We start from the raw sequence: 27,716 nt of genomic DNA on the forward strand, positions 1-27,716 counted from the left end.
AGAAGCCACGTCCACTCCTGGGATCTCCGCCCCTCGGGCCCACCAGAATGGGGTCCCCCCCAATTGAGAGGACTCTTTAAACCCATGGAGCTCCCCCAGACCCATGGGGTCATCTCAAACTCACTGGGGTGACCCCCAATTCCAGGGCCTCCCAAACACAAACCTCCCCAGAGCCACGGACACCCCAAATCCATGGGATCACCCCAAACCCTTTGGGGTGACCCCCAAAACCATTGACCCTCCCAACCCATTGGAGTCCCCTCCAGTTCCAAGGGATTCCCCCAAAATCATGGGGTCCCCACTCCTATGGGCTTCCCTGACCTACTGGGAGTCCCCAAACCCACAGAGCCCCTCCCAAATCCTAGGGCACCCCCAAGCCATCATAACACCCCAAACCCATTGAGGTCCCCCAGATTTCCAAGATGATCCCCAAACTGGATTTTTAACCCAAACTTTATTGATTTGTCTCAAACTGATTAACAACAAAGCCTTGGGTGGTTGGAGCCCCCCTCCAGAGGTTTTGGGGACCCCCCCCGGTTTTGGGGAACCCCACCCAGTATTGGGGACCCACATTTGGGAACAAATGGATGAGGCTTCCACCTTGAGGGGGGGGCGGGAATCACTGCCCTGGGACCCCCAAACATCACCCTCGGACAACCCAAGACCCCAAAAGCAGAGGAGTCACCACCCTGGGACCCCAAACACCACCCTGAGATGCCCGAAAAGCTGAAAAACAGGGGGGTCACAGCCCTGGGAAAACCCCAAATATGGAGGTCACAGCTCTAGGACCCCCCAAACCCCTGGGGTTCAGATGTATTTCAAGTATCTCCACGTTTGGGGGTTCAGGGTTTATGGGGTGTTTTTTAGAATTTTGAGGTGTAATTTTGGGTTCCAAGTGTATATTTTTGGGTTCAGGTTTGTATTCTGGGGTTCAGATGTATTTTTTTATATCCAGGTGTGCATTTTTGGGGTCCAGTTGTGGATTTCAGGTACCTCCATGTGCTCTGGGGGTCAAGGCCTGGATGGTCCAGTCCAGGCCCTGCCGGTCCTCGAAGCTCAGCACAATCTGGAGGGCAGAAAAGTCCTCAAACTCTCCTCAAAACCTCTCTAAATCCCACCCTCCCAGATATCCCCAAATACCCCCCAGGGACCCCAAATCCTCCTAGGGAACTGCCCAAGGTCCCCAAGGAACCCCCAATACCCTCCTGGGATCTCCCTGGGACCCTCAAGACTCCCCCTGGGGACATGGAACACCTCAGGGACAGCCTGAGGGGGCAGGGGACACTTTGGGGACAGCCTGGGAGGGATGGGAGAGGCCTTAGAGGGACAAGGGAAAACTTGGGTGGGGCAGAGGACACTTCAGGAACATCCCAGAGGGACAAGCAACATGTTGGGGACATCCTGGGCAGGGTGGGTGACACACTGGGGGTGACAGGGATGACCCTGGGGACCACCATCCTGGGGGACATGGGGACACCTGGGGACATACCTGGAAAGGCCACTCGAGGCCATGGGGACACTTGGGAACACTGGGGTCACACCTTGAAGGGCCACCAGAGGTGTCCAAGGAAGGGGAAGGTCCCAGCTCTGCCTGCAGCACCTGGGGACACATGAGAGCAGGGACACCTGTGTGACACCTAGGGACAGGGACACACCTGGGGACACTGTCACCATCCTGGGGACATCCTGTTCACCTCCCAGTCCCTGGGGACATCCCATCAGTGGATTCCCCAAGGTGCCACCAGAGTCCCCACGCTCGGGACAGCAAAGGACCCTCAAGGCCTGAGACATGAACACGTGTCACCCACCCTGGGACACCCCAGGGACACCGATGTTCCCCAGACCCAATGTCACCAGCGTCCCTACCCCCAAACCCTGCATTCCCCAACCCCCCTCCTCTGTCACCCCTCTGTGCTGGGGTTGTCTCCCCCATGTCCCCCTGTGTCACCTTTTACCTGTCCAGTACCCTCATGACAAAATCTCCCCCTCCTCCCACCGCCCCCGTCCCTTGTGCCTCTCTGGTCCCTGTCCCCAGCCGAGGGACCCTGTGCCCAGCGCCCAGAGCTGCCCCTGCTTTGGGGACTGTGGGGACACAAAAACCACCAGGGAGACACCAAAAACACAGAGAGGGACAGAGACAGCACCAGAGTGGGGTCCTTGGGAACACTGAGGGGACCAGGAGAAGTAAGAGTGCCCCAAAGGGGACAGGGGACACCCCAAATGGGACTGGAGATCCCCCAAAGGCACATGGAACTGCTCCAGGGGACGTGGGACACCCCAAAGCACAGAGGACCCCCTCAAAGTGGATTTAGAACCCCCAAAGGGATCCCGTGGAATGGGAGGGCTCTGGGGGAACCCCAAAAGGGACAACTCCCACACGTCTCTCCCGGACCATCTCACCGTGTCCGGAGATGTCGCCGGGCGATGTCCCCAGGGCCACATGTGAAGCCCACCGGCCCTCCCAGTACGGCCCAGTCAGACAAATGATCCCGCTGGGAACGGGGGGGTGGACAAAACCCTCCCTCCCCTGAACGGGGGAAACTGAGGCAGAAGTACCACCCCCCCCCGACTTATCGACTCCCCAAAAGAACTCGGGGAGACAAGGAGGGATCTTTGGGGATGTCCCTCTGCTCCCCCAATCAGGGCTCACTTTGGGGGGTTCCGTCCTCGTTTTTGGGGTGTCCCCGCCTCAGGCTGGTCCCGGTGCGGCTCCCCCCGGCCCTGGCCCATCCAATAGTGGAGGAGGCGCCCCAAAAGCAGCGCCCAGAGCAGCGCCTGCACCCACAGCTGGAAGTGGGGATCCCAGCCCCACCCGGGACCCCCGGGGGACATCACTCCCGCCTCCGCTGTCCCCTCGTGTCGCCCCGCTGTCCCGATACTGCCCGTGACATTCTGGCTTTTGTTCCCGAGACCCCAGGGAATGGGAGGGGTCGGGCCTGATCCGGCCAGGCCCCCCGGCCCCCCTCCAAATCCGTCCTGGGAGCACCGGGACCGCCCCCTCTTCCTTCCCCCGGGACCATGCCCTCCCGTAACCACGCCTTCTTCATTAGGCCACGCCCTGTCCCCATGGCAACGGCACATCGAAGGCGCCCCTTTCTGTAGCCACGCCACCATGGCAACTGTCATAGCTCCCTTCCAGAGGCCAAGCCTATCCCCATGGCAACCACGTGCGCCTCCTGGCCCTATGGCAACGCCAGCGCCACGCCCCTTCTGAGACCATGCCCACTCACAGGTCGCACCTCCTGGTTCCTATTACATATCTAGGCCACGCCCCCTCAGACTACGCCCCCCACGCGTTTCTGTGGCAACACTCTCCCACCCGAGGCCCCTTTCCTCCCCAGACCCCTCCACCGCTCGGGAGGGGGTGACACGGCGAGGGAGGGGGACCCCAGACCTCTCCCCGTCCCCCCGTGAAGCCCCTGTCCAGAGCCCCGGTGTCGCAGCGCCCCCCTGTCCCCTCTGTTCGCTCAGTGGGGCAGGGGGCTCCTGCCCAGGTCCCGGTCCTGCCTTCGCCTTCCAATCCCCGCCGGTCCCAGTGGCCCCCGGCCCGCTTCCCCCCGCCCACTGTTCTCTCCGCCCATCCGCTCCCGAGTCGCCACGATCCCCCTCGGTCGCAGGTCTCCACCGGTCCCTCCGCCGGTGCCCGGTGCCCCCTTGGTCCCCACCTTCCCCTTCTGTTTTTCCTCCCGGTCCCCCCGCTCACGGTTCTCCAGCTCCCCCGGTACCCCAATCCCGGTATCATGGTATCCCGCTCACCCTTCTCCAGTCCCGATCCCCATATTCTGGTACCCCGACCCCCCACATTCTGACATCCCGGTGTTCCGCTTACCGCTCTCCAGCTTTCCCCGCTATCCGCTATCCCGAGATCCCGGTGTGTATCTCCCAGTGTGTACTCCAATATTCCCATATCCCTCTCACCTCTCTCCCGCTCCCGCCGCTTTTCCCTGACCCGGTATCCCGATATCCCGGTGTGTATCGAAGTGTCTATGCCGATATCCTGGTGTGTTTCCCCGTGTGTACCGTGTGTAACGCGATATCCCGAGACCCCCTCACGCCTCTCCCCCTCCCGCCGCCTTTCCCCTCACGGGCCCGGTGCTCCCGCGGGCCCCGCCCGTCCCCCGCTTCCGCCGCTCATTGGTTGGCTGCGAGGCTGCCGCTTCCCATTGGTCAGCTTTGCCCCGGGTCCCACCTCCGCCGCTTCCCATTCGCCGGGGCTACCGTCAGTTCGGAGTTCGCCCGGCCCCACCTGATGGTCATTAAAAATGATTGGCGAGGGGCAGGGCCTCTTCAAGGGACGGGGCAAAGGGACACTGACGTTATGGGCGGGGCTTTGTGCAGAGGGGCGTGATGCCAGTGATTGACATGAGAGGGGCGGGGCTAGTGGGTACGGGGCGGGGCTTACACGCCCAGCCTCGTGCCTTGCACGAGGGCTCGTTAATTAACCCCCTTAATTAAACTAATGGGGCCCAGCCCCCCCCCCCCCCCCGATAAACCCTGCTTTGGCCTCGGTCTGTCAATTAATCCATCCTTCCTATCTCCATTCAATTAACAAGCTTCTGTTTAATTACCCCAGCTCATTAGCATATGTTAATATATGGCTGATGACAGCAATTAGAAGGGCTCCTGCTGCTCTTGATTACTCCTTAGCAGGCATGGGCCTGCCTGTTAATTGGCTTAAGGAACCTCACATCTGCCCAGGTAAGATCATAAACCCCAGCTCGTTAACTCCCAGCTCATTAACCTTTCTCATTAATGCTTCTCCATTAATATTCCCATTCATGTTCCCCCTTATTAAGACTCCTCCCTAAAGCTCACTTCATTGACACCTACCTTGATTAACGCCCCTCATTAACACTCCCATCATTAAAGCTCCAGCTCATTCCTGCCCTGCCTGTGTTCCTTAACGCCCCTCATTAGCATCGCTGCTCATTAACGCTCCTCCCTCATGAACCCCATTTACCGTCCCTCACTAACACCCCCTTAATTAAGAGGCCCATTAATGGCACTTTATTAATGCCCCCGCCCCCAAGTGGCTGCAGTCCCGGCAGTGACCGCGGGGGGACGATGGAGGGGGGGAGGGTCCTGGAGGTGACAGCGAAGGGACAGTGATGGGGAGGGGTCCCTGCAGTCCCAGCAGTGGCCGCGGGGGGCGGTGATGGGGACGGGAATGGGGAGGGGTCCATGCAGTCCCGGCGGTGGCCGCGGGAGGCGCTGGCGGGGCCGGGAGGGGCCGGGGTCCCGCAGTTCCGGCGGCCACCGCCGGGGGGAGCCCGCGGGCGCGGGGCGGTCCGGGGGGGTCGCGCCGCGATCGCCGCATGGAGCTGAACCCGCAGGTACGGGGGGGGGGCCGGGGGCCGGGGGGATCCTGGGGAGGGTCCTGGGGGGGTCAGACGGACCCCTTTGGGTCTTGGGGGGAGGCTCCCGCAGGTCCGGGGGGGACAGGGGGGGCCGGGGGTAGCTGTCGCCGCAAGTGCTGAGCGGCCGGGAGGGCTGGGGGAGTGAGGGGGGGGCGCTGCTAATTTGGGAAGGGTCCGTGAAAAGGAGGGGGGAGTGAAAAAGGGGCGCTATTAAAATGGGGGGAGGGTTTGGAATGGGGGAGATTTAAAAGGAGGGACCGTGCAATGTGGAGGGGTCGCGTAAATCTGGGGTGGGTCCTGCGGGACGGGGGGGCTGTGGAAAATTGGGGGGGGGGTCCCGTGGTGCGGGGGAGGGTCTGTGCGGGGCGGGGGGGGAGACAGTAAAAAAGGGGAGCTGTGGAAAGGGGGGGGATGAGCAAAGGGAGGGGGGGGAACGATATCCCGGGGGGGCGGAGGTGACATTCCGGGGGGGCTGGGGAACAGGGCGGGGGCCAAGGCTGGGGGAGCCGAGGGATAAAGAGGGGTGGGGAACAGGGCGGGGGCCGGGAATTGAGGGGGGGCGTCTACAAGGGGGGGTGCGGCCCCTCCCAACCCCCCCCATTTGGGGCCCTCCTGGGGCGCGGCGGGGGGGGCGTTGTGATTGTTCCCCCCCTTCGGAGAAACTGAGGCAGGGCTGGGGGTGGGGATCCCCCAGGTGTTTGGGCGAGGAGGACCTGAGGGGGGGGTCCGCCCCCGCCTCAGTTTCCCCAAGGGGGGGTGGAATTTGGGGGGGGTTGGGGGGACGATGTCGGCGCGCGGAGCATTCTGGGACGGAGCTGCGCCCCCCCCCCATCATTCTGGGGGGGAGGGGGGGTGATGGGGGGATTCTCCCACAATGCACCGCGGCGCCGTCGCCCCTGGCAACCCGGGGCTGAGCTTCCCACAATGCACCGCGGCCGCATCGGCCCCTGCGCGGGGTGAGGGGGGGGCCGGGGGTCCCGGGGGGGGACCGGGGGACGATAATCGGCTTTGACCCCCCCGGGCCGCTGAGCCGCGGATTAAGGGGGGAGGGGGCTTAGATTCCAGCAGGATTTGGGGGGAGCAGATGGTCCGTGGTGGTGGGGACAGAACGTCATGGCCCCCCCGGATTTGGGGAGGTGTGCCTGGCCCCTCCCGCGTTTGGGGGGGTCCGGGGCTGGGAGGGGGAGGGCCGGAATTTGAGGGATGGGGGTTCGGCTCTCTTCGATTTGGAGGGGGCACAGAGGATTGGGGGTGTCGGGACACCTGGGAGCCGCTGGATTTGGGGGGGGTCCCGACAGCGGCATCCCCCCTGTCCCCGCATTAATTTGCTCCCTCATTAATTTACCCCCCCCTCCATTAATTATCCCATTAATCGCAGGCCTTCTGCCTCCGTGCGCTTCTTGGGGACCCCCCGTAACCCCCCTCCCCCCATTTTTGTCTCCCCCCAGCTCGGAGCCCCCCGGTGAGGTTGGGGCGTCCCCGCGCCCCTCCCCCACCATGGCGCGCCCCTCCCCCGCCCTGCGCAGCCTGGGGCCGGGCCCTGTCCTGGTGCTGGTCATTGTCACCTCGGCCACCCACGGTAAGGGGACACCCGGTGGGTGGGGCACGTGCGGGGGGCTCGCAGCACCCCAGAGGTGCCTTTGCTTGTGCAAGGGGCGTGCAAGGTCTGTGTGACACCCAGGGGCATGCAAGGGGTGTGCAAAGGGTGCGCAGGGATTGTGTAAGGTCACAGGATGCACGCAGGGGTGCACAGGGGCATGAAAGGGGTGTGTAAGGCTTTGTACAACACCCCAGGTGTGCAAGGGGTGTGTAAGGAACACGTCCCAGAGTAACGTCTGTGCAAGGGGTGTACAGTGAGTGTGCCAGGCTGAGCACAGGTTTTAGGGTGTCCCAGAACTGGGAAATGGCAAATCCAGGGAGACCCTGGGAATGGGAGATCCCAGATTTTGGGGGTCCTAAGCATTCACTGGGGGTCCTGTTCATCCAGGAGTCCCAGGTGTCAGGGATTGGGGGTCCCAAGTGTTCGGGATTTAGGTTCCCAAATGTCTGGATGTTGGGGATTTGGGGCTGGAGGCTGCAGAGCTGGGGGGTGCCCAGGGTCCCTGACTGGGGATTGGGGGCCCAGGAGCTCCCTGTGCCCCAAGGGCTGAGCAGGGCACACAGCTGGGGATGTAGGGACTCCAGCTGGGGTGCACTGACCTCATTTTGGGGTTCTGTGCCCCCCAGGGCTGATCCGGGGGGCTCTCCCGTTCGGGCTGGCACGCCGGGAGCTGGCGTGTGAGGGGTACCCGCTGGAGCTGCGCTGCCCTGGCAGCGACGTTGTCCTGGTGGCCGACGCCAACTACGGCCGGACCGATGACAAAATCTGCGATGCTGACCCCGGGCAGATGGCGAATGTGCAGTGCTACCTGCCCCAGGCACACCCCATCATGGCCCAGAGGTGACACGGGAACACTGGGGACACTGGGAAAGTGTAGGAGGTTGGGGACAGGCAGGTGACGAGGGACATGGCAATGGGCGCAGGGACATGGGGACAGGTAGGGGATTGGGGACAGAGGGATGGAGTGAGGACATAGTGGGGCACTGTGGACCTGACCCTTGCCCTGCACATGATGGTACAGAGGGGACATGGGGGGACACTGGGGACGTGTCTGGGACTTGGGGACATGTGGGTGACATGGGCAAGATCAGGGGACGTGGCCACATGGTGACGTGGGGAGGACCTGGGGACAGGCAGGACATGGGGACACAGCTGGAGGCATGGAGGGTGGCACAAGGGGGGACACGGGGACACTGAGGGTGTGGGACACATGGGGTGGGTGGTGCTGGGTACAGCATGGGGATGACACAGGGGTGGCACAGCTCAAGGACGTCCACATGTCCCCATGGCAGGCACTGTCCCCCCCCAAGGGGCATCAGTGGTGGCACCTGAGTTCTGTGTCCCCAAGTGCCAGGGCCACACCTGTGTGGTGCACACCTGTGCTCCCATGTCCCCCATGTCCCCTGTGTCCCTGGTCCCATGTCCTGTGTGTCCCCATTGTCCCGCTGTCCCTCCATGTCCCCAGCCCCATGTCCCTATGTTGCTGGTGTCCCCTTCTGTCCCCATATTTCCAGCTCCACATCCTGTGTCATGTCCCCATGTCCCCTCACTGTCCCCATGTCCCCTCTGGTCCCATGTCCCCCTGTGTCCCTGATCTTCCCCTGCTGTTCCCATGTCCCCTCATATCCCCTGTCCTCCTGTGTCCCTGCTGTCCCCGTGTGTCACCCAATGTCTCTGTGTCCCTATGTCCCCTGTGTTCCCTTGTGTCCCATGTCCCTTCAGGTCCCCTCACATCCCCCTGTGTCTGTGTCCCCTCCTGCCCCATGTCCCTCTGTATCCCCCCCATGTCCCCGAGCCTGTGTGACCTTGCTGTCCCTGTGCCCCTGTGTCCCCTGTGCCCCTCACGTGTTCCTGTGTCCACCCGTGTCCGTGACCTGTCTTTGTGTCCCTGATGTCACCCCATGTCCCCTGCTGTCCCCCACATCCCTGACGCATCCCTGATGTGTCTCTGAAGTGTCCCTGATGTATCCCCATACCCCCCCTGTCCCTGACACGTCCCCCCATGTCTGTGACATGTCCCTGATGTGTTCCCGTGTCCCCCAGGTGCAATAATCGCACTCAGTGCGTGGTGGTCGCCGGCTCTGATGCCTTCCCCGACCCCTGCCCGGGCACCTACAAATACCTGGAGGTGCAGTACGACTGCGTGCCCTACAGTGAGTGCTGCCCCACAGCCCCTGTCCTGCCCCACAGCCCTGCCCCACAGCACCCCAGAGCCACGACCCCCTGTCCCAGCACCTAGAAATACTTGGAGGTGCTGCACAACTGTGGGCCCTACAGTGGGTGACCCATAGATCCTGCCTCACAGCTCTGTCCCATAGCCCTGACCCACAGCTCTGCTCCATAACTCCCATTCTGTCCCACAGCTGTGCCCACAGCTCTGCCCTATAGACCTGCCCCACAGTGACACCCCCCAGCCCCACAGCACCCAGAGGTGCAAATGGGGAGTCCCACCAAACAGCACCCATGGAACCCCACAGGGACCACACAGTGCCCCCCATGTCCTGCCCCACAGCACCCAAGGGGGACCCCACGGGGACCCTGCAGTCCTCCAGGACCCCCAATTCTGGGGGCACCAAGGCACGTTTGGGAGGGAGTGGGATGGGATTGGGAGGGGGTCTCAGAGAGCCCCCAGGTGTCAGGGGGGATCTGTGCCCCCCGGAGTCCCCCTGTGTTGTGTTTGTCCCCCCTAGGCCAGGGTGTGACCCCGCTGTACCCAGTTCTGGACCCCCCCTGTGTCTGTCCCTCTGCGGGCGCTGTGATCCCCAACCCCCCTGGGCTGCCCCCGTTGGGGGGCTCTCTCTGACCTGGGGGTCCCGGGGGGGTTGGGGTGACCCCGTCTCTCCCCAGGCACCGTCGCGGGACCCCCCAAACCCCCCGGCCCCTCCCCCAGCTTTACTTTGCAGCCGCTGCCGGAGCCACCCAAGGGAATGGCCAGGACTGGGCCGGACAGGGCTGGACACGGCACTGGCCTCGGGACACGCCACGGGCACAGGAACACTTCAGGAACACATGAAAACCACACCAAACACATGGCCAAAAATATGGCCAAAACCATGCCCAAAACACACCAAAACCACAGAAAGAACACAGCAAAACCACACCTGGTGCCAGCTCATGGGGGCTGAGAGAGCCAAGCCCACACCTGTCCATGCTCAACACACATCTGGGGCAGGTAAACCCACCTGGAAACATTAAGGGCGTGTTAAAGTATACGATGAACACCTGAGCACGCGATGTGCACACTAAATGCATACCTGGCATGGGTTAAACACACCTAGGCATGCTCTGGACATGCCCAGCACACACCTGCACATGCCAAGGACACACCTGGCAGTGGTCAAAGACCCCTGAACATGCTGAGGGTGTGCCAAGGACACAATAAACACCTGGACACACCTGTGCATATTAAGCACATGCTAAGCACCTGAGAACCCTCTGAACATACTTGGGTGTGCAAAGGACAAGCTAAGTGCACACCCTGCATTTTCAACGCACACCTGGTGTACAGGAGGGCACAGGTTAAACTCACCTGGGCAGGCTCAGGACATGTCGCCAAGCACACACCTGTCCATGCTAAAGCCACACCTGGAGAGCAGTGTGGTGTGGGCTGAGCACACCAACCCACACCTGGCGTGTGAGCAAAGTGTGTCAGACACACCTGGACTTGTGCAGGACACACCTGGACACCCCTGAGACACACCAAACACACCCAGGGCACACTCCGGGGATGCTCAGGGCACACCAAGCACACGCAGCACCCCCAGCCCACGCGGGTCCCTGCCAGTGCCGTGGGGGGGTGGGGGAGGTTTTGGGAGGTCCGGGGGGTTGGGGGAGGGGCGGGGCGCCTCTTTCCTTTGCAGGTGACGCCAAGGGGCCGACAGGGACCCCCGGATCCCCCCGGACCGGGACCCCCGGCGGCCCCTCCCCCCCCGGGCCGCCCCTCCCCTATCGCCGTCTCTCTCTCTCTCTCTCTCTCTCTCTCCCTCCAGGGCTGGGAGGGGAGGGGCGGGGGGGTCCGACCCTCTCCGAGGGGCTCAGGAGTGCGGGGGAGGGGAGCCCTGCGCCCCCCTGTATGTGTGTCCACCTTTCCATCCATGACCTTCATCCAGCATCCCTATCCCCACCTTTCTGTGTCTGTCTGTCTGTCCCTCCAGGGCTTCATCTGTCCATCCTCCCCCATCAACCCTTCCCCCTTTCTATCCCCCTGTCCATCCCCCACCATCCATCCCTCTGTCCATCTCTTTGCCGTCCCTCTGCCAGTCCTCCCACCCATCCTGATATCCATCCTTTCCTTCTCCCCTATTTGTCCACCCGTCCCTCCCTTTTCTCCCTCCTTTTCCCTGTCTGTCCATCCCTTTCCTATCCCTGTGTCTGTCTGTCCTCTCTTTCCCATCCCTCCGTCTGTCTCTATCCAGCCCCATCTGTCCATCCACCCATTCCTCGATCCTTCCATGTCCCCCCATGTCCATCTGTCCATCCCCGTGTCCGTGTGTCCATCCTTGTGTCCATCTGCGGGTGCTGCTGCCCCTCCCCCCGCAGGGTCTGGGGTCTCGGGGGGTTCTCGGGGTTCCCCCCGGGCTCGGGGGGGGGGGCCGGAGCCGTTTAATCTCTTTTCTCTTTGTCTCCTCTCTCGCCCCTCCCCCCACCCCTCCCCCCGCCCGTGTGACCCCTCCCCCCGTACCCCCTCCCCCCCGCCCCCCCCCCGCCCCTCACCCCGTTCTCTCCCGCCTTTTCTTCCGGTGCTAAAAATAGAAGTGGAACAAAAAGGTAACACGGACCCCCTCGCTCCGGCCCCCCCGACCCCCCCAGACACCCTAAAATCCTCCTGACCCCTTCCGGAGCTCCCCAAACTCTCCTGATCCCTCCCAGAGACCCCTAAAACCTTCCGAACCACCCCCCCCAGAACCTCCCAAACCTCCCTGACCCCTCCCAGAACCCCCTAAAACCTTCCGAAAACCCCAACCCATCCCAAACCCCCCAAATGCCTCCAGACATCCCCAAAACTTCCAACCCCCCCTCAGGGCCCCCACCCCTGAACCCCTAAACCCATCCCAGACCTCTCGGCCCCCCAAGCTCCTCAGACCCCCCTCAAACTCCCCCCACCCCTCACCCGTGACCCCACACTCCAAAATCCTCCACACAAATTCTGAGTCCCTCCCCCACTGATTCTGCCCCCCACATTCTCACTCGTCAACCCAAATCCTGCCCCTCTCCCTTCTCCTCTCCTCGCATCCCAAATTCCCTCTGTCCCCTGCACCCACCCCCTCAGGGCCCCCCCAAATTCTTCAAGACCCCCTTACCCATTCCCTGATCCTGCCCCTGCTTCCCTGAACCCCCAAATCCTCCCCCTGCCCTAAATCCCACCCATTTTCTCCCTGTCCCCCTTCCCTCCCCCCCAAATCCCCCCCTTGTTTCCCTCTCCCCCCAGGTCCCCAGTGTCGGGGGGGTCAATGCCCCCCTTTAATTAGCTGCCAATAGATTTGGGGGGGGCTCCAGACCCCCCGTGTCCCCTCGGGGGTCCCTGGGACCCCCAAGACCCCCCAGGATCCCCCCAAGGTGCCCTGGGATTCCCCCCCCCCCAGGACTCCCCCAGACCTCCCGGGATCCCCCCGGGGCTCCCCTTGAGGGACTCTGGAGACCCCCAAACCCTTTGGGGACCCCCTCGGGACCCCCTGAGGTGTACCCAGCCCCCCCCTCGAGGACCCCCAAGTCCCCTGAGGGACCCCAGAGTTTGGGAGGGGCCAGGCCGGGGTGACTCCTTCCCCGTCACATCACCCCTTAAATGGGGGAGGAGTGGCAGTCTGGGGGGGGCCGGGGCAGCCTCGGGACCCCCCACAGTCCCTCCAGCGCCCCCCAGCTGTGAGACCCAGAGACCCCCCCCAATCAGCCCCCCAAAATTACCCCCCCAAGAGGGGCAGCTCGGAGGGCCCGGGCCAATTTGGGGAGCCCGGGTCAGTTTGGGGTCAGTTGAGGTCAGGGTCAGCCAAGGACAGCTGGGATCAGTTTGGGTCAGTGGAAGGGTCATTTGGGAATCAGGGGTGTCATTTGGGGTCAGTCCAGGTCAGTTTGGGGGTCAGTAGGGGATCATTCAAGAGTCACTTGAGGGCAGTTATGGGGTCAGTTTGGGTTAGCTGGGGTCGGGTTGGGTCATTCGGGGTCACCTGGGGCCAGCGGGAGTTAGTTGGGGGGTCTGTTTTGGGTCAGGGGTGCAGCTGTGGGTCAGCAGGGGATCATTCGAGGGGTCAGTCAGGGCTCTGTGAGGGTCCACTCAGGGGTCAGTTTGAGTCACCGGATGTCACTCGAGGGGGCACTTTGGGCCAGTTCGGGGCAGCCAAAGTCACCTGGCGGTCAGTTCAGGGCCACTCAGGGGTCACCCAAGGGTCACTCCCGGGCGCAGCCAGGGCGTCGGCCCCGTGTCCGTCCGTCTGTCCGTCCGCGCGGGTGGGGGAAGGTGGGCGGTGGCCGGGGGGGATGTGGGCGGGAAGGGGCGGGGCCCGCGCAGGTGTGGGCAGGGCCGGGCCGCGGCTTCTTCCCACAGGTGTCCGGAGCGGGGGGCGGGGGGCCCCTAACGTGTCTCTCTCCTCCTCCTCCTCCCGCAGGGCCCGGCCGAGCCCCCCCGGACCGCGGGGCCCCCCCGAGCCTGTGAGTCTCCCCTCCCCCACCCTCCCCGGGGACCCCCAGAACCCTCCCAAACACCCCCGGGGTAGCGCGGGGGCTGCGGCACGGCCAGGCTGGGCGCACCTGGATGGGCTCACCTGGATCCTTGTGCACACCTGGATGGGCACACCTGGCTGGGCTCTCCTGGATCCTCGTGCACACCTGGGTACACCTGAGATGCGTGTATCTGGATCCTTGTGCACAGCTGGGGTGTGCTCACCAGGATGGGCTCACCTGGATGGGCACACCTGGATCCTTGTGCATACCTGCGCTGTGCACACCTGGGCACACCCAGGTCCTTGGCCACACCTGGATTTTTGGCCACACCTGGGGATGTACACACCTGCATTCCTGTGCACACCTCAGGCTGCCACACAGCCGAGATGTGCACACCTGGGCACACCTGTGCCTTGTGCACACTTGGATCCTTGTACACCTGTTCCTGAGCACACCTGGGACTTGTGTGTTCCCAGTCCTCGTGCACACCTGAGCTGTGCACACCTGGGGCCGTGCACTCACAGCTGTTCATGCACACCTGGATCCAGCTCCATACCCAGGTGTGCCTCTGTGCACACGCAGCCCCCGCGCCCCCCTGCACGCGCGTGTGCGATGGGGCACAGGTGGGGCAGCACACACACCTCAGCAGGTGTGACAGTGACACACACCTGTGTGACCATAAACACTCAGGAAGGTGTGAAAATGACACACCTGGACAGGTGTGACAACAACACACACCTACGTGAGCACAAACACTTGGGAAAGTGTGACAGTGACACACACCTGGGCAGGTGTAACAATGAACCGCACCCGTGTGCATACACAGGTAACAGCCATAGATGTGAACATGGAATGACACAGGTGTGACAGCTCTTGCACACCTGTGCAGCCACACCTGAGCATGCAAACATGCTGCCACCTGGGCGCACCTGCACACACACCTGTGCACAAACCTCTGCAAACACACCCAGGTGAACATATGCCCACACGCATGTGAAAATGGACTCACACAGGTGTGTGTGTGACTGCACAGGTGTGCATAGGTGTGTGAGGCTGCACAGGTGTGTGCACCCCTAGAACTGAGGGGGGGGGGTGTTCACACCTGTTCACACATGCACACATGACCACACCTGTGCTCTCACCTGTGCTCACACCTATGCACACTTGTGCTCACCTGTGCTCTCACCTGTGCAGCCCTGCACACACGCATGTGCCACAGCCCCTCCCCTCACACCGTGTGTGCCGCGCCCCGGGCCAGGGGGCCAGGCCAGGCTGGGGGGTGGGACCCCAACCCAGGGTCCCTTAGGGGAGGGGGTGACATTGGGGGGATGACCCCGGTGTCCCCCAGGAGTCTCAGCCTGGCCCTGCCCCTGTGGGGGGCCCCATCCCCCCATCCCCCCCCCGGCGCAGAGACCCCGGGGGGGAAGGGGGATTTGGGTTTGGGGAGGGTCTCTGCTCTGGGGGTCCCCCCAAGTCCCCCCGTGTCCCCTCCATGTCCCCTTCTCTCCCACAGCTCTAACCCCCCCGTTTCTCTCCCCCAGCCTCTCTGCAGCCGGCGCCGGACACCGGGACCATGCGCGACCCCCCCAACCCCCCCCCTGCACCCCAAAACCGGGGGGTCCCCCCAAACCTCCCACACAGGGGGGACCCCCCCGAGCTTTCCCCATTTCCGTCGCGCTCGATCGTCCCTGGCTGTGGGCCCGGGCGGGGAGGGGAAGAGTCCCCCGATTTAGGGCCCCCCCGATTTGAGCCCCCCCCATTTTAGGGCTCCCCCCAAGGAGAGCTGCCCCTCCCCCCTCAGGGTGCTGGCCCCCCCCCCCCCAAAAATCAAAGGGGATCCCGGGTTCGCTGGGGGGCCATGGCGCCCCCCCCTTTTCGCCATTGCCAGGGGACAGTCGGGGTGTCCCCCTCCCAACCCCCCCCCCATTCTGTCCCCTCTCCTCTGTCCCCTCTCTGGATAAGGGACCCTCTCCCTCCCCTGTGTCCTACTCCCTCCCCCGGGTCCCCAAAATTCCCCCCGGGGTTGGGGTCCCCCCCCAGCCCCCCCACAGGACCCCCCAGTCGTTGATGAAACGCTTCTCTTTTCTCTCCTCTTCTCGCTGTCCCCTCCCCATCCCCCTGTACCCCCCCCATGTCCCCCCACTGCCTCCCCCTCGCTGTCCCTCTGTCCCCCTATTGCCCCCCATGTCCCCTCATTCATCTGTCCCCTCCCATACCCCTCTATGTCCCCACTGCCCACCCCTCTGTCCCCATGTCGGTCCCCACCTTCATCACTGTGTCCCCACACCTGTCCCTGTGTCCGTCTGTCCCCATGCCTGCATCCCCACATCCATCCCTGTCCCATGTCCATCCTGCTGTCCCTGTCTGTCCCACGTCCATCCCCACATCTCATCCATATCCACCTCTGCATCTTTATGTCTGTCCCATCTTCTCCCATCTGTCCTGCTTTCCCCCTGTGCCCCCCCATCCACCCCTGCATCCCCGTCTGTCCCCATCACCGCCATAACATCCATGTCCCCCATCTGTCGGTGTCTGTGACTCTGTCCCTATGTCTGTCCCTCCATCCATTCCCATACACCCTTATCCATCTCTGTCCCTATGTCTGTCCCCATAACCATTCTCCTGTCCCCCTTCTCCCCCCCGTCTGTCCCCATACCCACCCCCTCCTGTCCCTCATCCATCCCTGTGTCCCCCTTTCCCTGTGTTTGTCCTGGTGTCATCCCCCGTCCCCACCCCTCCCACGTTCCCCCATCCCTCTCCACGTCCCACTGTATGCCTATCCCACAAACCACCCATGTCCCTTCATCCATCCCTCATCCCCACCGTCCCCCATGTCCGTCCCCACCCTGCCCCTGTCCCCGTGTCTGTCCCCACCCTGCCTGTGTCCCCCTGTCCGCCCGTCCTGCAGTTTTCGTATGCCCGGGGGTGCCACAGCGCGTGGGGCCAGCGCTGTCCACGCATGAGTCACCGCACCAAGCAGGCGGCTGGTGCCGGGACCCGCTGCAGTCGGGGGACCGGCTGTATGTGCTGCCCTGGGTACCATACCGCACCGACACACTCACTGAGTACGCATCCTGGGCCGATCTGGTGGGCGCCCGGCCCGCAGCCACGCACCGGCTGCCGCACCGCGCCGATGGCACCGGCTTCGTGGTCTACGATGGCGCCGTGTTCTACAACAAGGAGCGCACCCGCAGCATCGTCAAGTACGACCTGCGGACGCGCATCAAGAGCGGTGAGACTGTGGTGGGTGCTGCCAACTATCACGACACATCGCCCTATCGCTGGGGTGGCAAGACCGACATCGACCTGGCAGTGGATGAGGAAGGGCTCTGGGTCATCTATGCCACCGAGGGCAACGGCGGGCGGCTGGTGGTCAGCCAGCTGAACCCCTACACGCTGCGGCTCGAGGGCACCTGGGAGACCGGCTACGCCAAGCGGGCAGCCTCGGACGCCTTCATGGCCTGCGGGGTGCTCTACGTGGTGCGCAGCGTGTACCTGGACGATGACACCGAGCACCTGGGCAACGCGCTGGTCTATGCCTTTGACACACGGCGCGGGCGCGGCTCGGCACTGGCGCTGCCCTTCCCCAACCCATACCAGTTCGTGGCCTCGGTGGGCTACAACCCCCGTGACAACCAGCTCTATGTGTGGAACAACCATTTCCTGCTGCGCTACGGCCTCGACTTCGCCCCCCTGGACGGGGACGGTGAGGGTGGCTGGGGGGCCCGTGAGGCTGGGTGGGTTTGGGGGGTGCGGCCACAGGCCTGGGGGGAGATGTGGGGACAGCCCTTGGTGCTGGATGGGAGCGCCAGTTGCCTGCGGGGAGCTGGGGGGCTCCCGGTTTACTTTGGGGGTGCAGCCTCAGATATCTGGGGAGAGCCCCAAGTGCTCGGGGGAATGTCCAGGTTGATTTTGGGGGTCCTGGTGTGCCCCAGTCCCTTGGGAGGTCCAGCAGCCCCTCCCCCTCACATCGGCTGAAGGGGATCCCTTGGGGGGGTTCAGGGGGGTCCCTGAACTCCCCCCCGCTTTTCTTATCCGCCCTCCCCCCCACAGGTCCGGTGACGACAGAACCTCCCAGCGCAGCCCCCCCGCACCCCACGGCTCCCCCCAGCTCCGCCGCCCCCCCGTACCCCACCCCCACGGCCCGGCGGGGCCCCCTCACCCCCCGCCCGGGACCCCCCCCGGGGCCCCCCCCAGGCCCCGCCCACAGCGCCGCCACCCCGGGGGGGTCCCCGGGACCCCCGAACAGCGGCCCCGGGGCGCCGCCACCCCCGCCCGCCGCCTCCCGCCGCCCGCCGGGAGGGCCCGGGGGGGGCTCCGGCGGGGGGCCCGGGGGAGGGACGGGGGGCCCCGGGGGGGGCCCCGGCGGGGGCGGGGGGCGCCTGTGCGAGGCGCGGGAGGTGCGCAGGGTGCAATGGCCCGCGGCCCAGCAAGGGGCGCTGGTGGAGAGACCCTGCCCCAAAGGAACCCGAGGTAAACGGGTTAGGAACTGGGGGAATGGGGGGAACTGGGGAGCGGGGGGTCATGGCGTGAAGGTGGACAGACCCTGCCCCAAGGAAAGCCACAGTACAGGGGGATCTGGGGGGTATGGGGACCTGGGGATTATGGATGTAGGCGGAGAGACCCTGACGGAAAGGGACACGAGATAAATGGGGGGATTTGGGGGGTCATGGGGTGAAAGTAGGGAGACTCTGCCCCACAGGGACCCAAGGTACGGGGGGAGTGGGCAGGACTGGGTGGGGTGGGGGGGATTCTGATGACCAGTTAGACCCTGTGAGGTTCTGCAGGCTATGGGGAATTTTGGGGGTGGTTCTGGAGGTCTTGGAGGTGGTATTCCCTCCCCAAGATCACCTCCACCCAGTGCCTGCTGGGGCTGGGGATTTTGTGGGGTGGGGAGGGGGCAATGGGGGAGTCAGGGGAGATGTGGGGTCACCTGAAGCCCACCCTTTTCCCCCCAAGGCATCGCCTCCTTCCAGTGCCTGCTGGGGCTGGGGGTGTGGAACCCCCGCGGGCCCGACCTGAGCAACTGCACCAGTCCCTGGGTCAACCAGGTGGCCCAGAAGGTACCAAGGGGCCCCAAAACCAGAACATTCCCAAAGGGGACACCTGTAAACAGAAATCCCGCAGAACAGGGACCCTCCAGAAATAGGGATACTCTCTAATGGGGATCCCCCAAAAATGCAGATACTTCCAAAATGGGATTCCCCCCCCACTAAATGAGGATACCCCCAAAATAGGGACCTCCCCGTGACAGGGACCCCCCAGAAATGAGGATACCTTGAAAATGGCAACTCCCCCATTTGGGGACCCACCTCGGGACCTTCCCTGTCTCAGTGACACCCCTGACCCCAGGGCGACCCTGGGACCCCCCCAGGTCCTCTGGGACCCCCCAGGCCCCTCCCTGGAGGATCCTGGGGTGTCCATCTCTCTAGAGGGACAAACTGGAGGGGCTGCTCCCTACTCAGGGGGTCCCCCAACCCACCTGGGTGATATGGGGGTGGCCCCCAGGCCCGCTCTGGGGCCCCCAGACCCTCTGTAGCCCCCCCACATCCTCACCGCCCTCCTTAGAGACACCTCAGAGCATCCCCATCCCACAGAAGTGACTGATCTCTGTTCAGGGGTTCCCCCAAACCCTGTGGGGGATATCGGGGAGCCCTCCCTCACCTGCGGGTGCCCCTCCAGATCAAGAGCGGGGAGAATGCGGCGAGCATTGCAGGGGAGCTGGCGCGGCACACGCGGGGCCCGGTGTTCGCGGGGGATGTCAGCTCGGCCGTGCGGCTCCTGGAGCAGCTCCTGGACATCCTGGACGCGCAGCTCCAGGCCCTGCGCCCGCTCGAGAGGGAGTCAGCTGGCAAAAATTACAACAAGGTGGAATTCCAAAACCCGGGTTTGGGGGAGATCACCACCCTGGGAGGGTGGGGGGGATGGGGCTGAGGATGGGGGGCTCTGAGTGCCAAATGAGGAAGACTTACAGCAAGAACCAGAACAAGGTGGGACCCCAAAACCCCGATTTTGGGGGTCACCCTATTGAGGGGTGGGATGACCGAGGAGCAACTTGTACCTGTGCCCCAATTTTTGGGTGCCCCTGCCCCAGGGGTTGGGGTGCCCCTACTCCAGAACCTGAGGTGCTCCTGCCCCTATTTTTGGGGATATCTTGGCTTGTCCTGCTCCAAATGTCTCCTTTTCTAGAGATCAAACACCCCCTGCCCTGAATTTTGGGCTGCTGCCACCCAGATTTTTAGAGCTGCTTTTCTCCTGTTCCACATTTGGGAGTCCTACCTCAAATGTTGGGGTTGCTCTGCCCTGGCTTTTGGGAGGATCCTGTTCTGGATTTTAGGGGGTCCCACCCCCTTACCTAGGTGTTCCCTCCCCAATTTTATTGTCCCCCCAGATGCACAAGCGAGAGCGAACCTGCAAGGATTACATCAAGGTAGGGGGCGTGGCCACGAGCAGTGGGAGGGGTTTGTGGGTGTGATCAGGGTGTGGTGGGCAGGGCTTGTGTGGGTGCGGTCAGGGTGTGATGGGTGGGGCTTGTGTCCCCGGGCATGTCCCAGCCCCGGCCCACCCCGCCCGTCCCGCAGGCCGTGGTGGAGGCCGTGGATAACCTGCTGCGCCCAGAGGCGCTGGAGTCGTGGCGGGACATGAACGGCTCGGAGCAGGCGCACACGGCCACCATGCTGCTGGACGTGCTCGAGGAGGGCGCCTTCCTGCTCGCCGACAACGTCAAGGAGCCCGCGCGCTTCCTGGCTGCCCGACAGAACCTGGGTCAGCTCCGCAGGGACCCCAAGGACCCCCTCCCAAACCCCCGAGTCCTTCCTGAGTCCCCACAGGGCCCTGCCTACCCACCCTTGCAGTCCCCATGGTCCCACCCACATCCCTGGGACATCGAGGGTCTCCCCCAACCCCTCCCCGGGGTCTCCAGGGGCCTCTCCCACCCCCTGTTCCCTCCCCTGGATCATCTCCCACCTCCCAACCTGCCCTGGGGACCCCCACCCAAATTCTCTGAGCATTGAAGGTCTCCTGTTGGTGACAGGAGCATTCCTGCACGCGCATTCCTGTGTGCTGTGTGTGACACACGTGTTTTCCTGTGTTATTCCCAAGTTTTTCCATATCTTCCCACACTTTTCCGTGTTTCCTGGCAGTGCTGGAGGAGTCGGTGCTGTGTCACACACATTTCACGTGTTTTCCCATGTTTTTTCCCGTGTTTTCCATCAGTGCTGGAGGTGTCAGTGCTGAACACTGAGGGGCCACTCCAGGAGCTCGTGTTCCCGCAGGAGCTGGGGGGTGACGGCTCCATCCAGCTCTCGGCCAGCACCCTCAAACAGAACAGCAGGAACGGTGAGTGGGGGCACATTTGAGGGTCTGAGGGCTTGGGGCACCCAGAGCGCCCCCAAACAGAACAGCAGGAATAGGGGGACACATTGGTAGGGTTCTGGGGTGTTTTGGGAGGTCCTGGGGGAACAGGGGCACCCTCAGAGCAGCAGGAATGGTGAGGGGGGCTCTCTGATCCACCGTCTCCCCAGGGGTGGTGAAGGGGGAGGGTCCGGGTGTCTTTAGGGTGTTTTTGGGGTGTCTCTGACCTGCTGTCTCTCTGACATGTTGTCTCCACAGGGGTGGTGAAGGTTGTCTTCATCCTGTACAACAACCTGGGGCTGTTCCTGCCCACGGAGAACGCAACCGTGCGGCTGGGGGGAGATGGGGGTCCCCGCGCCCCCCAGCTCGTGGTCAACTCCCAGGTCATCGCCGCCTCCATCAACAAGGAGTCCAGCAGGGTCTTCCTGCGTGACCCCGTGGTCTTCACCCTGCCCCACCTGGAGGTGCGACCCCCAAAAACCCACCCAGACCCCCAAAACACCCTGGGACCCTCAAAACTGCACCCAGAGACCCCAAATCCCCAGCTCTGGGACATCCAAAACTTCACCAGGAACAACCTTGAGGTCTTCATCTTGGTGGGACCCCCGAAAATGCCCCCAGACCCTCAAAACCACACCCAGGACCTGGGAACCCCCCCGGGACACCCCCAAACACCACCCAGAGCCCCCCAAGCCCCACTCAGAATCTGGGAACTACTCAGGAACCCCAAAATCCCACCCAGACCTCCAAAACCATACCCAGAGGCCCCCAAACCTCCCAGGAGCGCTCATTTCTCACCCAGACCCCCAGACCAAGAACTACTTTGAGAGCAGCTTCTGGAATAACTGGGATTGGGGCCCTCTCCCTGTTTTGGGACCTTCTGGGACCCCCTTGGACCCCCATTTCTCCCCTGATGCCCCATTTCCCCCTCCCCAGACCAAGAACCATTTTGGGGCCAACTGCTCCTTCTGGAATTACTCGGAGCGCTCCATGGCTGGGCACTGGTCGAGCCAGGGCTGCCGCCTTCTGCGCTCCAACGGCACCCACAGCTCATGCGCCTGCAGCCACCTGACCAACTTCGCCCTGCTGATGGCCCGGACTCAGAGCGTGAGTGACACACCTGGGCACACCTGAGATAGCTGGAAAACATCTGGGATCACTTGGGTGGGGATCCTGGTGGCCACTGTCCCTGCCACTGTATCATGACTGTATCCAGATGACCCCTAACCCAAATCCCCCACAAAATACCCATTTTATCGCAATTTCCTGCAGTTCCCGGGGCGGCTGAATGAGGTGCTGCTGTCAGTGATCACCTGGGCGGGGATCCTGGTGGCCCTGCTGTGCCTGGGCCTGTCCATCTCTGCCTTCTGCTGCCTGCGGGGGCTGCCCTCGGAGCGCACCACCATCCACAAGAACCTCTGCATCAGCCTCTTCCTCGCCGAGCTGCTCTTCCTCGTGGGCATCGACAAAACGCAGTACCAGGTGAGGCTGCCACACCTGGGACCCCTGAGGGACAGCCTGTGAATGAAGGGACTCCTGAAGGACAGCCCATAGCACACCTGGGACACCCCACAGCACCCCTGAGAACCCTCATGGTAAACCTGGGGACCCCTGAAGGACAGTCCACAGCACACCTGAGACCCCTGGAATCCCCAAGGGACCGCCCATGACACAGCTGGGACATCCCAGGACACCCTGTGGCACATCTGGGAGCCCCAAGGGACCACCCACAGCACCCCTCTTGCTGTCCCTGTCCGTATCTCCACAAGGCACCCATTGTCCCTGCAGATGACCTGTCCCATCCCTGGGCAGTCCTTGTCCCCACACTGTCCCCACCCGCAGGTGGCCTGTCCCATCTTTGCGGGGCTGCTGCACTATTTCTTCCTGGCGTCATTCTCGTGGTTGTGCCTGGAGGGGGTTCACCTGTACCTGCTGCTGCTCGAGGTGTTCGACAGCGACCCCGGCCGCCGCAAGTACTACTACGCAGGGGGGTACTTCTTCCCCGCAGTCGTCGTCGCCGTCGCTGCCGCTGTCGACCACCGCAGCTACGGCACCGACCAGGCGTGAGCGGGCACGGCCGGGACTGGGCTGGGGCAAGGCTGGGTGGAGTCGGGACAGGGCCAGGGTGTGGCTGGGGTGTGGCCGGGGCTGAGGCTTCCCCCATTGGGAGTGACCAGGTGTGAATGGAAGAACAGGGGTGTGGCTTGGGGTGTGGCTTCCCCATTGGGAGTGGCACTGGGCGATGGGCAGGGTCTGCGGGGGCGTGCTCTCACCTGGTCGGGAAGCGCGTCCTCCATAATGTTCTGATGATGCGCTGTCCCCGGCAGGTGCTGGCTGAGGGTGGACAATTATTTCATCTGGAGCTTCATCGGCCCCGTGGCCTTCGTCATCCTCGTACGGGGGAGCTGGGGGGACACTGTGCAGGCTTCGGGGGGCAGAGGGACCATGGGTGGATCTTTGTCATCCTCATACAGGGGATGGGGGGCTTGGGAGGCTTTGGGAGGTCTGGGGGGTTTTGGGAATGGACATTCCTCATCCTCATCTGGGGGCCTGAGAGGGCTCGGAGGGCCTTGGGGGGCTGCGGGCCTTTGGGGATCTGGGGATGGACCTTCATCATCCTCATCTGGGAGCTGGGGGAACCCCAGGGGTGTGGGGATCATGCCATGGGGATCTGCGGGATCCCCCCGTGGGTCTGGGGTCCCGCAGCGGCTCTGGGCTCTGGCTGTGTCTCAGGGCGGGTCCCGCAGGTGACGCTGGTGTTCCTGCTGGTGACGCTGCACAAGATGCTGCGCAGCTCGGCCGCCCTCAAACCTGACTCCAGCCGCCTGGACAGCATCAGGTGGGGGGACCCCAAAGGGGGGAACCCCAAACAGGGCCCCTGGACTTGGGGAGGACCTGCAAGGAGGGGAGGCACGCACAAATGGGGGGGACCCCAAATGAGACCCCAAACAGGGAGAGCCCAAGTGGGCTGATTGGGACATCCCAAACAGGACCCCAAACAGGGCAGGAAGGGACCCCCAAAATGGGGCCCAAACTCCCCTAGAACTCCTCAGTCATGGATGCTGGGGATCCCAGGGTTAGGGACCCTAACCCTAACCCTCAATCCCCTTCCAGTCCCTCCCAGTCCTTTCAAGTTTCCTTCAGTGCCCTCCCAGTTGCTCCCACTGCCCTCCAGTGCCCTCCCAGTCCCCTCATTCAGGATCTCTGGGGGTCCCGCTGCTCCCCACTTCCCTCCCAGGGCTCCCCAGTCCGTCCCGCTCACAGTGGGTGCCCCGCAGGTCGTGGGCGCTGGGGGCCATCGCGCTGCTGCTGCTGCTGGGGCTCACCTGGGCCTTTGGGCTCCTGTTTGTCACCCGCGAGTCGGTGCTGACGGCGTCGCTGTTCACGGCCTGCAACGCCCTGCAGGGCACCTTCATCTTCCTCTTCCACTGCGCCCTCCAGAAGAAGGTGTGGGGGCTAGGGCACTGGGAGGCACTGGGGGATAGTGGGGCCCCCAGAGATCAGGAATAAAGGGACTGAGAGGACACTGTGTAGGCACCTTCATCTTCCTCTTCCACTGTACCCTCCAGAAAAAAGATCTGGGGGCACTGGGAGAGAGTAGGACAGACTGGGATCCTCACAGAGCATGAATGAGGGGCACTGGGACGGACTGGGAAGAACTGGGAGAGAGTGAGACCTCCAGAGATCATGAACAAGGGGACTGGGAGGGCACTGGGAGGGACTGGGACAGTAATGGGGGGGCTACTGGGTCATTACTGGTGGGGCCCCCAGTTGCATGAGGAGCTCAAGAAGTGTCTGTGCCACTGAGGGCACTGGGAGGTTACTGGTGTGAACTGGTGGGTTCCCCAGGTGCACCGGGAGCTCAGCAAGTGCCTGCGGCACTCGGGGTGTTGCCTCAGGGGCCCCCCAGGGACCTCCCTGGGCGCCCTCAAACCCTCGGCCGCCCGCGCCCACCCCCGGTACTACAGCGGCACCCAGGTGAGGACCCCCAAAAACACCCCAAAAACCTCCCCCTAAACCCCATCCCTGCTACCACAGCGGCATCCACCACAGCCCTCCAAATAACCCCCCCAAACTCAAGCCCAGTACTACAGCAGCACCCAGGTTGGGACCCCCAACCATCCCAAAAAAACCCAAACCCCAAACGCAGGTGGGGATCCTCCCCATGACACCCTCAAATCCCCCCAGATCCACAAATCTCCTCATGACACACTCAGACCATCCCCCAGACCCCCCAAATCTACCTGTGGCACCCCTAGATCCCCTTGTGTTTCCCCAAACCCCCCTGGGACCCAAGAATTCCCTCAGACCTCACCAGGCTGTGGGTGCTGGATGTGGGGACACCTTGGGAGTATTCCAGGGTGTCTGGGGGAGTCCAGGGGGGCTCTGGATTGTTTTTTGGGGGGTTCTGGGGGTCCCAGCCCCACCATTGTGCTCTCAGAGCCGGATCCGGAGGATGTGGAATGACACGGTCCGGAAACAGACAGAGTCAAGTTTTATGGGGGGGGACCTGAACAGCACCCCAACCTTGAACCGAGGTGAGACACACCCCAAAGAACACCTCAAAACCACCCCTACCCTGAACAGAGGTGAGACCTCTCCAAAAAACCCTTGTGGGACCCCAAAGATCCCTCAGGGAGCCCTGGGCCCCCTCAGACCCCCACGTGTGACCCCCTCCCCTCTCCACAGGGTCGCACCTCCTGCCCAACCCGGTGCTGCCGCCGCGGGGGGGGTCGAGCCCCTACAACACCCTCCTGGCCGAGGGGGGGGGCTTCACCCCCGCCTCCCCCCCTGCCTTCACTGCCCCAGGTGGGTCTGGTGGGGCATGACCCCCCCAAACTGCCCCCAAACCCTCGGGACCTGCCCAAACCCCAGGATCCTCCCCCAGATCCCCTGACCATTCCTCCCTCAGCCCCTCCAGGTGGGCTCAGGGGAGGTTTGGGGAGATCCTGGCTGCTCCCACCCTGAACACCCCATCTTAAGCCCTCTGGGGGTAGATGGTCCCACAAAATCCCCCCCACAATCCCCTGGATCTCCCCAAAATCCCAACACTGCCCCCACCCCCTCCTGCAGCCACCCCCAAGGTGGGAACTGGGGGGGCTTGGGGGGTCTTGGGTGCTGCACCTGCCCAGTGCCCCCCAATTTCAGCCCCTGGGTGGGAATGGGGGGATTTTCCTGCTCCCACCAACTGCCCCCAACCCTCTGTGCCCCCTGAAACTCTCCCACAGCCCTCATGGAGGGGACAGGGGTGTTCTGACCCCACACAATCCCCCCTGCAATACCTGGGGCCAAATTCTGCCCAAATGTCCCACCTGTGGGGCTGGTGCGGGGTGCTGGGAGATTGGGGCAGATGAAGGGAGGACTGGGGGGCCCGGGGCGCGTCAGGACCCCGCCTAAGTGCTGCTTCTGTCCCCAGGGAGCTTCCGTGACACCAGTAAGTGCTCCTCCATGACCTCCCCATGTCAGCCCGTGCCCCTCAGCCCCCACCTCCCCAGCCCCCCCCATTTGCCCCCTACACCCCCCCACCGAATCTGCCCTCTCCCTCAGACCTCTCCAAATCCCCTATGGCCCCCCCAGACACACTCAATTACCCCCCCCAATCCTCTTCAGCCCCCAGATCCCTCATCTGATGCCCCAGACCCACCACTTACCTTCCAAAGCTTTCATAGCACCCCCAAGTCCCCCTCTATCTCCCCAGCCCTGCAGAATGACCCCCCCAAACCACACCCACTGACCCCAAATGATCCCCCAGCCCCTCCCACTGACACCCCCGTCCCCGCAGAGCCCCCCCGGGAGCCCCCGGAGCCGCTACCCCTCAACGGCAACTTCAACAACAGCTACAGCCTTCGGGGGGGCCCCGAGGGGGGGCCCGGGGGGGTCGCCCCGGGCCGGGGGGGTTGCCCGGGGGGAGCCCCCCCGGACCCGGCGGCGCTGGAGAAGATGATCATCTCGGAGCTGGTGCACAACAACCTGCGGGGAGGGGGCTCTGCGCACGGAGGGGCCCCCCCTCCGCCGCCGCCCCCTCCCCCGCCACCCCCCCCGCCCCCGGCCGAGCCCCCCCCCGGCGCCCCCGAGCTGGGGCTGCTCTACCAGGAGCTGGCCCGGGGGGGGTCGGGCGGGCTGGGGCCCCCCCCCGACCCTCCCCGCGACCCCCGGCACCCCCCCCCGCCGCGGGACTACCCCGACAGCAGCCCCGAGGGGCCCCCTCCCGCACCCCCTTACCTGGGAGGGCCCCCCCGCGCGCCCCCCCCAAACCGCCGGCACAGCCCCGAGACCTTCGGGGGGCCCGAGGGGGGCGCGGGGGGGGCCGAGCCCGACGGGCAGATGCAGCTGGTGACCAGCCTGTGAGACCCCCGGGCGGGGGGCACACGGGACCCCCCCCATCCCCTGGCGAGGGGCCGTGGCCGGGGGGGCCGGGGCTCGCAGGAGGAGCGGGCGCGGCCCGGGGGGACAGCGCGGGCCCGGGGCTGCCGGTTCTGCACGAGGAGGGACCGGGCCGGGCTGCGCCCCCCCGCACCGGGACCTTGCACCAGGACTTTGCACGGGGACCCCTCCTCGTGCCCCCGCCCCGGCACGGGGGGTTTTGGGGGGGGGGCGGGCCGCAGCCTCGTTCCGGGGGTTCCCCCCAAAGCCATCCCGGGGGGGCCCCCACGGCCTCGGCAGCAACGAGCCGGGAGGGGGGGGGCACTGACAGCCCCCCAAAATGAGGGGTCCCCCCACAGCGGGGACCTCCCCAAAATGGGGACCCCCCC

The 27,716-nt window shown here is 64.0% G+C and overlaps 1 protein-coding gene and 1 long non-coding RNA gene across 2 annotated transcripts; one reads left to right on the top strand and one right to left on the bottom strand.

Annotated features, from left to right (window-relative positions):
* Positions 1-435: 435 nt before the first annotated feature.
* LOC111922651 (uncharacterized) lies at positions 436-4,104 on the bottom strand. Its single transcript, XR_015281471.1, has 3 exons — positions 3,919-4,104; positions 1,490-1,600; positions 436-1,066 (listed from the first exon to the last, which is right to left on the bottom strand). It is a non-coding gene; the product is annotated as an uncharacterized LOC111922651 (long non-coding RNA).
* Positions 4,105-5,259: 1,155 nt separating this feature from the next.
* ADGRL1 (adhesion G protein-coupled receptor L1) lies at positions 5,260-27,410 on the top strand. The gene is made up of 23 exons (XM_086871410.1): positions 5,260-5,333; positions 6,806-6,936; positions 7,584-7,797; positions 9,001-9,110; positions 16,520-17,317; positions 17,665-18,084; positions 18,571-18,674; positions 19,294-19,479; positions 20,003-20,041; positions 20,193-20,376; positions 20,827-20,949; positions 21,223-21,428; positions 21,901-22,071; positions 22,237-22,446; positions 22,807-23,027; positions 23,292-23,358; positions 23,712-23,803; positions 24,243-24,411; positions 24,814-24,942; positions 25,406-25,502; positions 25,654-25,773; positions 26,381-26,398; positions 26,747-27,410. The coding sequence occupies exons 2-23, from the start codon at positions 6,855-6,857 to the stop codon at positions 27,310-27,312; spliced, it is 4,326 nt and encodes a 1,441-aa protein (XP_086727536.1). The 5' UTR covers positions 5,260-5,333; positions 6,806-6,854; the 3' UTR covers positions 27,313-27,410.
* Positions 27,411-27,716: the final 306 nt, after the last annotated feature.

Source organism: Cyanistes caeruleus, chromosome 35 (assembly GCF_971803275.1).
Source record: "Cyanistes caeruleus chromosome 35, bCyaCae1.hap1.1, whole genome shotgun sequence".
NCBI lineage: Eukaryota > Metazoa > Chordata > Aves > Passeriformes > Paridae > Cyanistes > Cyanistes caeruleus.

What these genes read in the sequence shown, in the direction of transcription:
- ADGRL1 (XM_086871410.1), top strand. Translation starts at nt 6,855, where the DNA reads ATGGCGCGCCCCTCCCCCGCCCTGCGCAGCCTGGGGCCGGGCCCTGTC. An exon ending in CTGGCAAAAATTACAACAAG is followed by an intron (nt 19,480 to 20,002) that starts GTGGAATTCCAA and finishes TTGTCCCCCCAG; the next exon opens with ATGCACAAGCGAGAGCGAAC. An exon ending in TCGACAAAACGCAGTACCAG is followed by an intron (nt 22,447 to 22,806) that starts GTGAGGCTGCCA and finishes CCCCACCCGCAG; the next exon opens with GTGGCCTGTCCCATCTTTGC.